This window comes from Ipomoea nil, unplaced genomic scaffold (assembly GCF_001879475.1).
Source record: "Ipomoea nil cultivar Tokyo-kokei standard unplaced genomic scaffold, Asagao_1.1 scaffold2283, whole genome shotgun sequence".
NCBI classification, from domain to species: domain Eukaryota; kingdom Viridiplantae; phylum Streptophyta; class Magnoliopsida; order Solanales; family Convolvulaceae; genus Ipomoea; species Ipomoea nil.
Window position 1 is genome coordinate 1,587,894 of NW_017618711.1, and position 15,806 is coordinate 1,603,699.

The 15,806-nt window shown below is 35.6% G+C and overlaps 1 protein-coding gene across 1 annotated transcript; it reads right to left on the bottom strand.

Annotated features, from left to right (window-relative positions):
- Window positions 1-6,314: 6,314 nt before the first annotated feature.
- On the bottom strand, window positions 6,315-10,210 carry LOC109151070 (probable methyltransferase PMT15). The gene is made up of 6 exons (XM_019298980.1): window positions 9,422-10,210; window positions 9,048-9,258; window positions 8,134-8,431; window positions 7,289-7,684; window positions 7,097-7,174; window positions 6,315-6,682 (listed from the first exon to the last, which is right to left on the bottom strand). Exons 1-6 carry the CDS (start codon window positions 10,193-10,195, stop codon window positions 6,457-6,459), a joined length of 1,983 nt encoding a protein of 660 aa, XP_019154525.1. The 5' UTR covers window positions 10,196-10,210; the 3' UTR covers window positions 6,315-6,456.
- Window positions 10,211-15,806: the final 5,596 nt, after the last annotated feature.

Below are 15,806 nucleotides of genomic sequence, written 5' to 3' on the forward strand. Positions count from 1 at the left end.
CTCAAACTTTATATTATTATTAGTTTGGGCGGAAAAGTTAAAGAGAATGATTTTATTTTTATTAATAGTATAAATTACAACTTGAATCAACCAAGGTACTACTGTTGGGTATGCAAACACCACTGGACACACAATGACATTCAACGTGACATTCCCAGTGGCAGCATTTCCCACAATGGGAATAGATTTGAGAGTAGGTACAAGCTAAGAATAAGAGGCTTCGACTATTATTACCTCAACTCCAACCATTATGTCCATTAGCAAATGTGGCTCCACTAGCTCTCATTCCTTCGGTGGCTCCTTTGATGATGACACCTTATCACGCCGTTGGTAGGTTTCTTCCCCCAATGAAAAGTATTGACTCACTGTACAACTCGACCCAAAACTTTGTCCAACCTACTACTAACACATGTTCAAAGTCTTGGGCAAAGGATAAGTTCAGTCTAAGGTGTGAGTGTTTTGAGCATTAAACTTTTATCCTTTTTTTTTTTTTTTTTTTTTTCCTGTTTTGGGAGTAATATTGAGGTAATGCAATTGAAATTACCAAACTTATTTTCATGTTTAATTTGTAATTTTTTTCCATTTTCATTTCTTATTTTAAAATTGTTAAAATTATAGACAATTAATTATTAAATTTTAACTGCCACATCATTAGTTTACCTAGTGTATCAATTACTTTGGTCTAATTGCACAATTTCATTTAATAAAGGAGATGACTCAATTGCATTTTCGTGTGCCATTTAATGGCTAATTTGCTTATTAGTACTTATAATATGTTATTCTTATATTATTTTAAGTTTGATGTATATAAAAGTTATTAATTCATAAATAATAAAATTAAAAAAAACCATTAAAATTTTTTAAAAAAACTTTGTGTATACCCTAACTATCAAAAAGTAATTTATTTCACAGGAACGGAACATATCTAAATTATTATTTGGTTTGAATATTGAGTTCCAAATCATTATTCAAAATTTTTTAATATCTTAAATAAAATTCGGATGTGATTCAATCAAATTGACACCAAACTTTATTTAAGAAAGGACAAGATAATGATAATCTATTAACCTATGTATTTGATGTGAAGATTAATAAGTTAAAATAATTAAGGGATATGATTTGCATAAGATATATTGAAGAAAAAGCTAGTTGCTATGTACATGGGTAAGAATTAATTGCTTTAGTTATATTTTTTAAATTAGGCAGAGATTACAATCTCTTTGAAATTTATTACTGAGTTTTTTTTTTTTTTTAATGGTTTCAAACTATTTAGAGTCTTTAAGTTATTATATTTCAAATAAAATTAGTTAGAGAGTGATAGAATAAGGTAACGGAGTTGGTGATTATCATCCCTTATGTCGCCAGTTAGGCGGTTGAGGGCAATAGACTACCTTGACCCTCCTTCACCGAGACAATGTCCTCGATTGTTTGAGCCTACTATTAGCATATGTTCAATGTTTTGGGCCCAAGTTAGGTTCGGTCTTGGGTCGTGTGGGTTCTGAGCATTAAATTTTTATTTTTTTAAAGAAATATTGAGGTATTGTAATTAAATTTACTAAAATTATTCTCATGTTTAATTTGCATTTTTTAAAAAAAAAAATTGATAGGACAATATGATTTAAGAACAAAAAATTAGAAAAAAAAAAAAAAAAAAAAAAAAAAAAAAAAAAAAAAAAACCCTTAAGTTTTGTATTCTCATGTGATTATCATTCTCTATTGCTGCACGTTAGGCGATTGAGGGCAATCGACTACATTGACCATCCTTCTCCGCTAAGACAATGTCATCGGTTATTAGTTTAACAACAATATAAAGTTTTCATATTTTAACAACTACAACTTGAATCGACCAAGGTATTATTGTTGGTTATGCAAACGCCACTGGACTCGCAATGACATTCAACGTGATATTTCCAGTGGCAGCAAGTCTCACAAGGGAAAGAGATTTGCCGATAGGTATGAGAATAAGAGGGTTCATCTATCAATGCCTCAACTCCAACCATTTGGTCTATCAGAAAATGTGGCTCCACTAGCTCTCATTTCTTCGGCATCTCCTTTGATGATGGCACCTTATCATACCGTTGGTGGGTTTCTTCCCCCAATGAGAAGTATTGGCCCACTATACAACTTGACCCAAAACTTTTATCAACCAACTAATAACATATGTTTAAAGTCTTGGGCCTAGGCTAGGTTCGGTCTAAGGTCGTGCGGGTTTTGAGCGTAAAATATTTTTCCTATTTTTTTTTTCACTTTTTGGGAGAAGTATCGATGTAAGTCAAATTTTTGCAATTAGACCAAAAGTGAATACGGATTAGTATTGCATGTAAAGTGATGATGTGGTAGTTAAAATTTTAAAAAATATTAACTTTTTAAAACAATTTTAATTTTTTTTTTTTATAAAAGAAAACACCCACCCCCTCTTTCATATTGGAGACAAAGGAGGGGGGAGGGGAGGGGGGCTGGGGGGAATTTTCACTCATTTTTTAATTTAAAATTTTTAAAATTATAGGCAGTTAATTTCTAAATTTTAACTGCCACGTCATCAACAAACCATGGAGAATCAATCACTTTGGTTAATTGTACAAATTTGATTTGTTTAGGGAGTTAATTGAATTTAATATATTAGATGAACCAATTGCATTTTTATGTATCATTTAATGGCTAATTTGACACTTATTCCTACTTATAATATGTTGTTTTAATATTATTTAAGGTTGATGTATATAATATTAATTCATAAATAATACAAAAAAATTTAAAAAAAAAACATTAAAAAAAAAACCTGTGTATACCCAAACTGACACAAAGTAATTAATTTCACCTGAAAGGAATATATATCACTTACTATTTGGTTTGAATATTGAGTTCCATAAACATTATCTAAAAATTTTTAACACCTTAAATAAAATTCAGATATCATTCAAATCGAATTGACACCCAACTTTATTTAAGAGTGGACATGAAAATGATAATCTATTAACTTATGCATTTGATGCGAAGATTAATAAGTTGAAATAATTAATATGTTAAATTTGGATTCAGCAAATCCATATGATATGCGTAATATACATTAAAGAAAAAGCCATTTGAATTGCTATGAAAATCAGAACATGGACAAGAATTAATTGTGTGCTTTAATTATATTTTCTAAATTTCTAAATTAGGCAGAGATTACAATCTGTATGGAATTATATATTGCAATTCACTACTGAGTTTCCCATATAAAATGGTGTCAAAGAGTGCATGAGAGTGATAGATCAAGGAAGAGGAGTTGGTGATCATCATCAACCATTACAACTGGTAAGAATATGAGGGTGGAGGATTAGTTCGCATGGCTGGCTCAACTGGTCATAGAGGTGAAACTTTGGAAGAATGACCAGGGATCGAGTCTCACCAGCGGCAGTGTGGGAGCAACCTCTCAAAGTGTCTAGCCTCTATGGTTCATGTTCAGTTGAGTCACCATGATTAGGCCGGGGTTCCTCGTTCCCGGTCTAATGTCCAATCATTTTATCTACTAACATATATGCCAAGTTTTGAGCCTAGGCCAGGTTATTAGGTCATGGTCGTGCGAGTTCTGAGTATTATATATATATATATATATATATATATATACTTTTTTTTTTTCCTTCATTTTTCATGGTTCTACATTGAGGTAATACAATTGAACTTACCAAAAAATTTCTCATGGTTAATGTAAGAACAAAAAATTAGAAAAGATATAATTGAACCTTAATTTTTCTTTGGAGCTTTCTAACGCTACCCCGGCCCATTGAAGAATGGATGTTCGTAATCTTTGCAGTTGAGGTGAAGACTAATCAATTGAATTTATTGAGTAGTTATGCTGTGCATTCGTATGCACCATACATGGTGCATACGGATACAAAAACGACGTCGTTTTATTAAAAACACGCGTCTCCACTTAAAAAAAAATCAGGTTCGATTCCCAGCAACAACATTATGTTGTTCATTCATAATGAAATTTTAGTACATAGATTATGGAATTTTAGTTCATTGATTCTGGAATTATAGTTCATTGATTCTGGAATTGTAGTTCATCGATTTTGGAATTTTAGTTCATTCATTCTGAAATTTTTATTCATAGATTAGATTCTGGAATTTTAGTTCATAGATTATAGAATTATAGTTCATCGATTCTGGAATTTTAGTTCATAGATTCTGAAATTTTAGTTCATATGTTGTTGCTGGGAATCGAACCTGATTTTTTTTTAAGGGGAGATGTGCGTTTTTAATAAAACGACGTCGTTTTTGCATCCGTATGCACCATGCATAATGCATACGGATGCACATCATAATTTGCCGAATTTATTAGTGTATTAAATTAGAATTCATCAAATCGATATGATCTTCATATTACATTGAAGTGAAGCCAAGTTGGTAGGAAAATGGGCGATAATGAACTATTCTATCTATATTTTAAAAATTTTGTACAGATTACATTGATTAGTTTGCAATTCACTACTAAGTTACCCATATAAAACAGTTTCAAATTGTATATAGTTTTACGTCGTTATATTCCAAATCATATTGGCTCACCATTGCCACGGGTAAGAAGGTCAAGAGTGGCAGACTATCATGATACTCCTCCTTCGTTAAGGAAGTGCCTTGTTGTCACTCTAATGTCCAATCGTTTTATCGACTAATATATGGGCCAAGTCTTGGGCATGGGCCAGGTTCGATCATGAGCCGTGCGGTGTTCTGTGCATTATTTTTTTTTTCTTTTGTCTTTTTTTTTTTTTTGGTGTAATATTGAATTGAAGTAATGAAATTGAACATACCAAAATTGTTAATTTGTAATTGTTTTGTCCGCGAGCAAATGTGGCGCCACTAGCTCATCTAACTCCATTCCATTGAATACCTCTATAGACAGCAACACCACCGGTGGGTACACAAATGTTGGTTGGGGTTCATTGATGGTGAACCCAAATGAGTGGTTGAACTTCTCCCGTAACTTTAACCTATCAACATGATGAGTTATATGCTAGTGTTTGTAAAGTCATTTAATTTTTTATTTCTTAAAAATTAAATTAAAAATAATTTTTGTTCCAAAAAAACAAATTAAAAATAATTTTTGATTTGGGTACTTAGAGGTTTAAACAAGTCAACTTTCATGTCACCTCTTGTACCATGTTAATTGTCAAATAAATTAAATTAAATGGCTTTGTTTTAATTTACTTCACCCCAATGGCCCAATTTATTTAAATTCTATTTCATGAACCATATGTGCGCATGTGTGTTTAGTTGCGTAGCGTGTTAACGTGCATGCAAAGTGCGTGTGTACGTGTATGCGAGTGGCATGTGTATATATACATATTTCATACAATCATAACGCTGCAGTCAACTTAAAAATAAGGGCCGATGAAGAAGACCATTGAAAAGGACAAAAATGTCCTTTAGTTTCATGGACTAAAATTGTCTTAATAAGTCTGGGCAAACTGTGACAAAATTATTTAGGGTCCGTTTGGAAAGCAAGAAAATGACTTCTGAAAAATGTTTTCTGAAAAATGAGTCATTTTCCGAAAAATATTTTCCTTTCTTGTGTTTGGCAGTACAGCAGAAAACAGTCTTTGTGTGTTTGGTTCATTTTCTGAAAAATGAGATAGAATTGTATAATTAACCATTTTATATAATTAATTGTTTTGTTAAAATAAAAAAATTATAATAAAATTTATTTTTTTAAAACCAAATAATATTAATTAAAAGAAAAAAAAAAGAGAAGAATACGGAAGAAACCAGAGAGAGAAGGACTTCTCTCTGGTTTCCTTCGGAAGAAACCAGAGAGAACTTCTCTCTGGTTTCATTCTTCTCATTCTCTATTTTTTTTTTTTTTTTTTTTAATGTTTCCGGCGGAAACCAGTGGTCTTGTTTCCGCCGGAAACAACAGTTTCATTCTTCTCGTTCTCGTTTTTTTTTTTTAATGTTTCCGGCGAAAACCAGTGGTCTTGTTTTCGTCGAAAAACACAGCTGTTGTTTCCGGCAGAGGTTTCTGCCGGAAATATTGTTGGTAGAGACGGTCTCTGCGTTGAAGGAGGAGGCGAAGTTGCAGGGAAGCAAGTGTGTGGAGAAGATGGAAAATGACTTCCCCAAAAAAGGGGAAAGTCATTTTTCGGAAATTTGGGCACATTTTCCATTGACTTCTCTTCATTTTCCTTTGACCATTCATTTTCCAGCCTAGCCAAACACTCAAAACCCGAAAAATAATTTCCAAATATCATTTTTCGGGTTTCCAAACAGACCCTTAGAATAAACTAAATGTGTCCAATGCATAATAAGTCGGACAAAAAAAGAATTACACTTCCAATACAAAAATTAATGTAGCTATATTATCTACTTGAATACTTGAAGGGCGTTAATTATATTTCAGACAACTTGTAAAGAATGAAACTAAGAAAATTGAGATTACAAATGTGAAGACTAAAAAACAATTATATAATTAAATCCTCATTGATTAGTGGCAGCTGGGGCTGTCCAGTAGGATTTCACAGCAAAAAGAAGCTTCTCCCTCACAAGTGGGCCATCTTCATGGTCAACTATTTGACTCTCCCACTTCAACCCATCAGCAATCCTCTTCACTTTGTTTAATAAGTCCACATCTTCTCTAATTATCACACTACCCTCTGGCCTTAATATCCTATCCATTTCTAGCATTATATCCTCCATTTCACACCTGCAAAACCAATAACCCAACTAAGGTGGTCAAAGAATTGAATTAATAACCACAAGATTACAAGTTCGATTTCCAGCAAGAATAGCCTATTGGCCTTCTTGATTTGAGTCGATCAACTATGAACAATCTAGGCTAATTGGAGTTTATCCCATTAACCTTATCAGATAATGACTATGGATTTCCCTCGTGACCTCTATTGAAACCTTAAGGTGAAAGTCAATTACAATGCAATATCTATCTTTCTCTATTGAAACCTTAAGGTGAAAATCACTTACAATGCAGTATCTATTCAGAAAGAGTCAATACCTCCCCCACAGAGATCTCAATCGCATAATCTCCCATCATTTCTTGCCACTAGACCACAAGGTCCTTCGCAGGAAAAAAAAAAAAAGATTTAAAAAGTAATTAACATACCTATCCTTGTAGAGAGTGAATATTGAGTCAGCATGAATGAGATCATATGTTCTAGGGTAAGTTGACATTGCTTCACACCTACACATACATAGATTCAACCACATGTTAAGTACTACATATATACTTTAGTAACACTTAAACACAACTAATTCAACAATTTTCAAAAGAATAAAATAAACCACATTATATTACCAGCTTTGGTACGTTCCAATCAAGCCACGTTCATAAATAACACCAAGTGTATTAACCTTAGCCTCAACAGGGACAACGTTCATCACCCAAAGTGGTTGATCAATCAAGCTGGCTGCAAATCCTCCCAAGAAACCATTCATGTCCAACACATTTCTATACCTCCCTGCAGCCTTCCCCAGTTGCTCATTCACACTCTTGTAATATGAAACTCTTCTTTTCCATAGCTCTGAATCCTTCTTAAAAATCTCTGAATTAACTCCCTCAATTGTTCCGGTAGCAATCCTAGGCGGGGTTGCGTGTAGCCTCTCCGGCCACTTCTTTAGCTTCCCTCCGGCAACCTCCTCGCCGCCGGAAACTTCCGGCAACGGAGTTAAACATGTTTGCAAATCCGTGTACCTTCAAATCATTTAAGACCATAAATTAAACCATCACAAATTATATATATTGTGGACTCACACATACTGGTCAAAAACGACGTTGTTTCCATTTATATGTTCAAAAACTTACAAGCTTTATGTTAAGGTGTTCAAAAACTTAAAGTTTAACTTAATGTTCAGAAACTAGGACAATATTTAAAAACTCAAAGATTAATATTCGGAAACTAGACACTATATATTCAGAAACTCAAAGATTAATGTTTAGAAACTAGACAATATATGTTCAGAAACTAAGCACAATCATATGCTTATAAACTCAAAACTTAATATTCAGATTAGAAACTCAAAAAATTCACTGAAACGACATCGTTTTGGACTAGGGTTGAGTGTATATCTATTGTATGTTAAACCATAACAAAGATTATATTATGTATGTATATATGGGGTTGCATTTATTTGAATTCTCACCAGGCTTTGTCGGGATCACCGGCGGGGCACATGGGTGGATTCTTCCATGTTTTCCGGTGCTGCTTGCACTCAAGGTGGTTGAAGGGCTTTTGCCAAATAGCAATATCGTCCTTTTCAACGAATTTTTTCCAGCAAAGTCTCTTGGCAACTTTCTCAATCTGAGTTTGCTCGGCGTTCAGATCTTCTCTGGTTCTGTCCCACCCTTTCCAGTATTTCCGCCACCGGATCGGCGGCCCTGACAGGATCCAAAACCCGCCTGGCCGTAGCACTCTATCAACTTCAATCAAATACGATCCATCTGCACAATTAAAGTATCCACAATGTGATTTTGTTTTTTTTTTTGAGTGCAATGAGATCAAACTGCAGCCACCACTTGAGGGAGGATTGAGCGTTTATCATTAAGTACAACTTTATTTCTTTATACGACCACACATCTAGGGCGGTTGGACTGTTTACGCCCAACAATTTTACCTCCCAGCACACGGACTCAACCCTAACTCTCAAATCAAGCACTTATCACTACATCATAGCAGAGACTGCAATTTTATCCTTTTTAATTTTTATACTACCACACATTTAGGGTGGCTGGACTTGCCAACAATTACCCCTCCCCGCACTAGGACTCAAACCCTAACTCTTATAGCACTGGTTAAATAAGCGCTTACCTACTCCGTAACAAATGATGTAACTTTATTTTCTTATACAACAACTCATTTTCGAGATCGATGCTAGACAGGGCTTCTACTAGTAATATGGTGCTAGACTTGGCCCTTACAAGTTACAACTCTACCCAACATAGTCTATCATAGCAGATCAACTAAAATTGAAAAGGTCAATAAGTCGCTCTCTAGTAACAATTTGTCCTGTAATTTGTAATATTATATTGTGAGGAGGTTTGAAATTTAGGCACGCACCGTATTGGCCCCAAGGAATGAGGCACCTTGAGCAGTGAGCCATGTCAAAGGCTCTTGAAGGGTATGGAAGTCTTTTAGAGGCAATTACTCCGATTAATGCGGGGACTCCCCTCTCAAGAGCAAACTGGACTTGTGCTTCATGGGTATCCCTTGGCGCAAAAGACATCGCAACGATATTTCTTGACATTAGATATGCTCCCCAGCTAGCAACCTTCAAAACATCAAAAATGTATTATTTTAAAACCCTTTTTCATTTTTTTTTTTCTAATCTTTGATAAATTACAAAACCAGTGGGACCAATCTAACTAAACAAACGTTTCAGAGAAAAAGTATAGAATAAATAACGTATTTTAGAGAATAATTATAATTATTACCCCGCAGCCAGTATCAATGGCGGTCCTAATGGATCCGTCTTTCAGGTTAATGAGTTTTCCGATATCATCAATGTAGGCATCGGCGCCGTTGGGGAACATGGTTCCGCCGCCGGGGAACTTGAACCGGTTGCCCTCGAACCGGATCCAATTCTGGACCGCCTTCTCGACCGTCAACTCCTTGTGCGGCACGTTGGCGTACCACGCCAGATCCCGGCTCGCCGGCCACTTGAACGGATTCTTGTACCCGAACGGAGCCGGTATCCGGCACTTCAGCACCTCGGTTTTCTCCGGGCAATGCCTCTCCCGGTAAATCAAACGGTCCCGGCTGAACTTCAACGACCGTTTCGGATCCTCGCAGGGGGTGTACTCGCTGTACTTGACGTCGCAGGGCGGGTACACTTTCACGGCATCGTCCGGCGAGCCCACGCCGCCGTCTACGTCGGAGCCGTGGTGGGTGGCGAAGTCCAACGGCCGGGATTCGGCTGTGGTGAAAAGGGTGCTGGCGTTTTTCTGAAATATGCATGGGACGGCGGCGGTGGTGGTGGCGGTGGCGGTGGCGATGACGGCGGACGTGGAAGAAGCGGCTGTAACGTCGCCGCCGCCGCTATTCCAAGAACCAATAAGATACGAGAGGCAGCAGAGGATAACGACGAGGGCCAAGTAAGAAAGTTTGGTTCTTTTTAATGAAGAAAAGTTTGGGTTTGTGGGATTATTGGGTTTAGATGTTGGGGTGTAGTAGAATTGGGATGGGTGGTTTGGATTAGAGCCCGCCATGGCAGAGCAAATGAAAGCTTTGTGTGCTTCTTCTAGCCAATGATCATCCAACTTATAGAAATATAAAGACACCTACCCTGGGGAGATGGGAGGGGGGGTGGGTGGGGGGAGTTTGGAGAGGTTTAGAGATTTGAGAAAGAGTTATCAAGTGATATAGGTAAACAACAAGTTGCTCATGTGGGTGATTTCTATTGTATTGTATCATTGATATATGTTTATTTTTTTGTGATTTTTTGTTCGTTACATGACAAAATGGATCTTGTTTAAGCTTTTTTCAGTGATAATTATGATTTTTTTAAAGCGAATAATATATAATTATACGTGGAGACAAAAAAGTTGGTGTAATGAAACTTTAAAAAGGAAAAAAATCTTTTTTTTTTCAAATATTCATAAAAAAATTACTTACCAACCATATGCATCCAAATAAGTAAAAAAAGTTATACCATTTTTAGGACTTTGATCCTTGGGCCTAATTGATCACTTGTACGTTTATGTGACAAGACCGAGTACAAATTAAGTCACAACGATAAATTAAATTGATAGTTTACAAATAAAATGCTAGGCAGAAATTAAATTATATTGATTCAAATCAATATATTAATATTTTTGCCGTTAAATAATGTAATACATTGAAATTTTTTGTGATGCATTTAAAGGCACAGAAGTATGTAGTAATTTATAGAGCATTAATGATGGTTAGCAAAGGGTGTACTGTTGCGGACGTACTGAGGAAGGTGGAGATGGGAATATAGTGTATAGATGTAGTTACAAGCTTGCTGTATTCTTTTGGCTAGGGTTATAATATATGGACTTAACTTAGAGAATACTTTTGAGTTTTGAGTGGTAATTGTAAACTTTATCGTAAATCAAAGATATATGATTACTAAGCTTGGTTACTCATCATAATCCTTTTGTGCCTAAAAGTTATAGATTTACAATTTGAGCTATGTTGGTAATTTATTGATGCCGTGTGATGACACCTAAAGGATTGAACCCTGGCGGTAGGAGCATTGATTCTTTAGGGTTAAAAATGTTGAGAAAGTATCAAAAGATATACTACCTTATAGAGAATCATGAGTGTTTAAAAAAATTAATATAAATACGTATTAATAGATTATTTCTTTCCTTTAATATACATTTAAAATTAAATGATTTTAAGGGAATTTTCTATATTAAAATACTCAATGTATATATGGAAATTTCTACCATTCTGTATGTTACCATAACGCGCTTCACTTTTTATTTGTTAAAATCATAATTTTCTTTTTGAGTAATGTTGCGTTAACCTCTATAACAATCGCTATATATATATATATATATATATATATATATATATATATATATATATATATATATATATATATATATATATAATATTCACTCTTAATGTATTATTTCTGTAGATATTTATTTTTTATGTAGCAAAATAAAAATAAAGAATTTTGATATAAAATTAAACTATTACAACATGGTTGGTTTGTGAAAAAAATTGAGAGTAAATTTTTGAATGCTACTTGCTCTATTACACTTTCTCAACCTACTAAAACACAAAGAACCAATAACGCCTTCACTGAAGCTCAAACTCACAACCTTCTAAATGGAAGTCCAACCCGGGTACCATTGAACCACATAATCTTGGTAAATTGAGAGTAAATTAATTACATGAAAAAAAAATTTACTTGAAATATTGATTTTATTAATTGGTTGGCGAAAAATAATTTGTTAAAAATAATTAGTATAAAAATTCAAATTTCCATTAAAAATAAAGATATGTAAGGATAATATATGAATTTATGTTGTATTTTTTCTCCCTAAAGACATGGACAATAAAATGTCAAAAAAACCAAAGAATTCATTTTCCTTAAATTGAGAGGTTTTAATTTTTCATTGGAATAAATTCTTCATCAATAAAACAATGTAAGAAACAAGGTAAAATCTTCTTTTCCCAAAGTAAAATCTAACCAGGTTGGTTGGCGAGGGTGAACATTCACTATCATCTCTTAAGAGAAGTCAGAAGATCAAAACACTCTCTCGTATAAAAAAATCCAATATAACAACACTTTGTCCATTAATTGAGACGGTATGGTGCAAATAGAGATTAGTCTAAGTATGAATGACAATTGGTTAGGTACTTTTGGGTATCTAACTCTTCCCGTCCCCTAATAAGATGAATATAATAATGATTTTTTAAAAAAAAAACATTTACTTTAAAGGTAATGGGTCAAGTGCTTTTGGGTATCTAAGGCTATCCTTATCCTTGTAATAGTATCTCACTTTTAAAAGTGGATAACACATCCACATCATCAAATTTAAAATTATTTTACTATTTTCTCTATATCCCTGCTATCCATAAAATAACAATAAAATATTTAAAAAGCAGCTTTTGCTGCTATTTGGCAATAAAAATAGTGGATTGAAAGCTTGCTAAATTAGCAAGCTTTCAACCTACCTTGGCAATAAAAAAATAAAAAAATAGTATTTTTTGTTGCCACCTCACCTAGCAAGTGATAAACTTGCTTGGTTGAGGTTAGCAACTCTGATCTTTCCGTCCTCTAATAGGACGAATATAATAATGATTTTTGTAAAATAGCTTTTACGCTAAACCTTAAGTTAGAAAAAAAAAATTACTTTATATTTATTTATTTATGGACCTAGGTATCCTTTAATCGTTTGATCGACATCTAGTGGTTTCTACAACACCACTCTAGACTAACTCTAAATGCCTCACACAATTATTCTTCGTCAATTGTTGCTTCATTGCTCTTAATTAATCACCAATAACATATACTTCCTTAATTTAATACCCGTATATTCATCGCTCAAATTATCGATTTCATCACACATTATGATTCTAGACAATTGCATTGGTCTATAAAATGTTCGACACCAACATATATCATGTGCTTTATAGGCAAAATTTGTACGTTGAAAGAAAAATACAAAGAATATATTTGGCACAATATAATTAAGCCATGTTGGGTTTAATATGGAAAGATGGGGCCATGTTGGGTGCCCAATCGGTAAAGCCACAACCAACGATGGTGTGCTATTACGCCTGGGTTTACTATTTGTTGACATGGGGATGGGGATTGTAGTTTCTTTGTTGGTATAAAAGCCGCAACTGACTTGGGGGTTTTCTATCTCCAACCACTACGCTAAATCATAAGCTGGTGGCTACTCCCATTATAGGGCAATTTATATCCTACACCACGGCGCGCGTTGCACTATGCGCCCAGATGCAAAACGACGTCGTTTTAATTTATTTTATTTTTTTAAAATTTCCCGTCTCAGTGAATGGCAGTAGTTTTTGCTTTAAAAAAAAACCCGCTGTTCAAGAATGTACATAATGTTATACTTGAATACACATAATTGTATACATGAATGTACATAATTATATAACAAAATATACATATTCTTTTTAAAAGATAATACACATAATCTAACATAATACTTAATAAACATAAACTTTTAACATAATACACATCAACTCTTAACATTATACACACAAATTTTCTGATTCGGATGTACATAATTGTATAAAAAGAATGTACATAATTGTATAAAAAATACACATAACTGTACGAACCAATACACATAACGTTATGAACAAATACACATAATGTTGTGAACAAATACACATAATCCCAGCAACTTCCTACCGCGCCTCCCAACACGACCCCAAAACAACGTCGTTTTGGGAGGCGCGCGGCGCACAGTGCTATGTGCGCCGTGGTGTAGGATATAACGATTGCCATTATAGGATCCAAGCAATTACATAATGACGGTGAGGGTTTTTTTGTCTGCTTGTATAAGTCGGTCAACTATGAACAACGTACATATATTAATTTATCTATGTGAAAAAGAATTCTAATTTCGTGAGAAAATAATAAGATGGAAATTTAAATTTAATTGTTTGATAGGCATGAATAGAATCACAGAAAATTGAAAGTGAAGAAGTGAATACAGACTAAAATACATTCCTTAAATTGAGAGATTAAGAATTTAATATTTATTTTTTTATAGTTACTTAAATATTAATAATTATAATATTTTGACACAATGCAAGTTTGAGAAGGGACAAAGAAGGGAAAAGAATTTAGAAAATAGAGGTTATAGAGCAGAGCTTCAAGAACAAAAATAAAACGCATATTCTTTGCCCCGTTCCTCTTTATTGTCATCCCTAAATTCATTCAAAACATATCTCTAAAAATTGCAATGTGCTCCCAAAAATTTTCTAGGGATCATACACTCCAAAATCAATATTGACTATCACGAGAATTAAGATTTCAAAAAATCCTTTGCAATTATATCTCTCTCTAGGGTAAAACTAGGGTTTCAGAATTCTCTCTAGGGAAACTTAGTTTTTTTACTTTTCCGATCGTTTCTACGGCAAGAGCTGTCGGTTTCCAGTGGCGAGGAGCGTGCTGGCTGTTACTGACGTGAAGCATGGCAGACGGACGCGCGGCAGACATGGCGGGGGAGAACAGCGACGTCGAACGGTTGACAGCACGGTGGGAGGGGTTTGATTTGGAGGATGAGCAGGATGAGTTCGTGCCGGAGGGGGTTGGAGTCGGGGAACTCCAGGTTGATGATGAGGAGACATGGGCTGTTGTTGGCAGGTTCCTTACTACGAAGCTGGTAAAATTGGAATTTATGAAGCAAGTTATGGCATCCGTATGGCAACCGGTGAGGGGGGTGCAGGTTACGAAGATTCAACCGGGACTTTTCTTGTTTGTCTTTTATCATAGAACGGACATAGATTACGTCTTGGATGGGGGTCCATGGGGTTTCGAGAATAATACTTTGGTTTGCCGTGAGGTGGTGGCCGGAGCAGTGCCGGGGGAGGTGGATCTGAATACAATTGATATGTGGGTTCAGTTGCATGCATTGCCGATGGGATATACGTCGGATACAGTACTTGAGCAGGCAGGGAATTTTATGGGCAAGTTTGTGAAACATGATGAGAGGTTTGCGGGGGCACCATGGCTTACATTCTACCGAGTCCGTGTAGCTATTGCGGTTGGGAAGCCGTTGAGGCGTGGTATGAAGTTAGTGAAACGCGATAAATCGGTAAGTTGGATAACTTTTCGGTATGAGCGGCTGCACAAACATTGTTCGTTTTGTGGGATGTTGGGTCATGTTCACATGTTCTGTCTGAAAGCACGTGAGAGGCCGACGCCGGTTGAGATGCACCCGTTTCTAGGGTTGCGGGCCGGGGGGAGTAGGGGGGCGCCAAGGGCGGTGGGGGAGAATTGGCTAGTGCCGGTTGGGGGGAAACCGAAACCAAGGGTGAGGGAGGAGGCGGGGGAGGGTGTGGAAGGTGGCGGTGTATGGGGGCGGGAAGAGGGGGAAATAAGTGAGGGAAGTATGGGGGTTGGGGAGAGGGGGGAGGGAGTGGTGGCAAATGTCAAGCGCCGCCGGGGTGTTGAAGGAGAGGATGTGGCTATGACCGATGTGTCAAAAAACTTGCGAGTGGCGGGAACTGGAGCCCAGTCCCGCCCATCATCATGAGTACGATAAGTTGGAACTGTCGTGGCTTGGGCAATCCACGTACAGTTCGAGAGATTGTGGACCTTGTGTCCGGTAAGAAGCCTGACTTTGTATTTCTAAT

Excerpts from the sequence above, each read along its gene's own strand:
- LOC109151070 (XM_019298980.1), bottom strand. The coding sequence starts at position 10,195 with ATGGCGGGCTCTAATCCAAACCACCCATCCCAATTCTACTACACCCCA. Across the intron at positions 7,175-7,288 it reads ATTGGAACGTACCAAAGCTG|GTGTGAAGCAATGTCAACTT; the intron begins GTAATATAATGT and ends ATGTATGTGTAG. Across the intron at positions 6,683-7,096 it reads TTCACTCTCTACAAGGATAG|GTGTGAAATGGAGGATATAA; the intron begins GTATGTTAATTA and ends TTGGTTTTGCAG.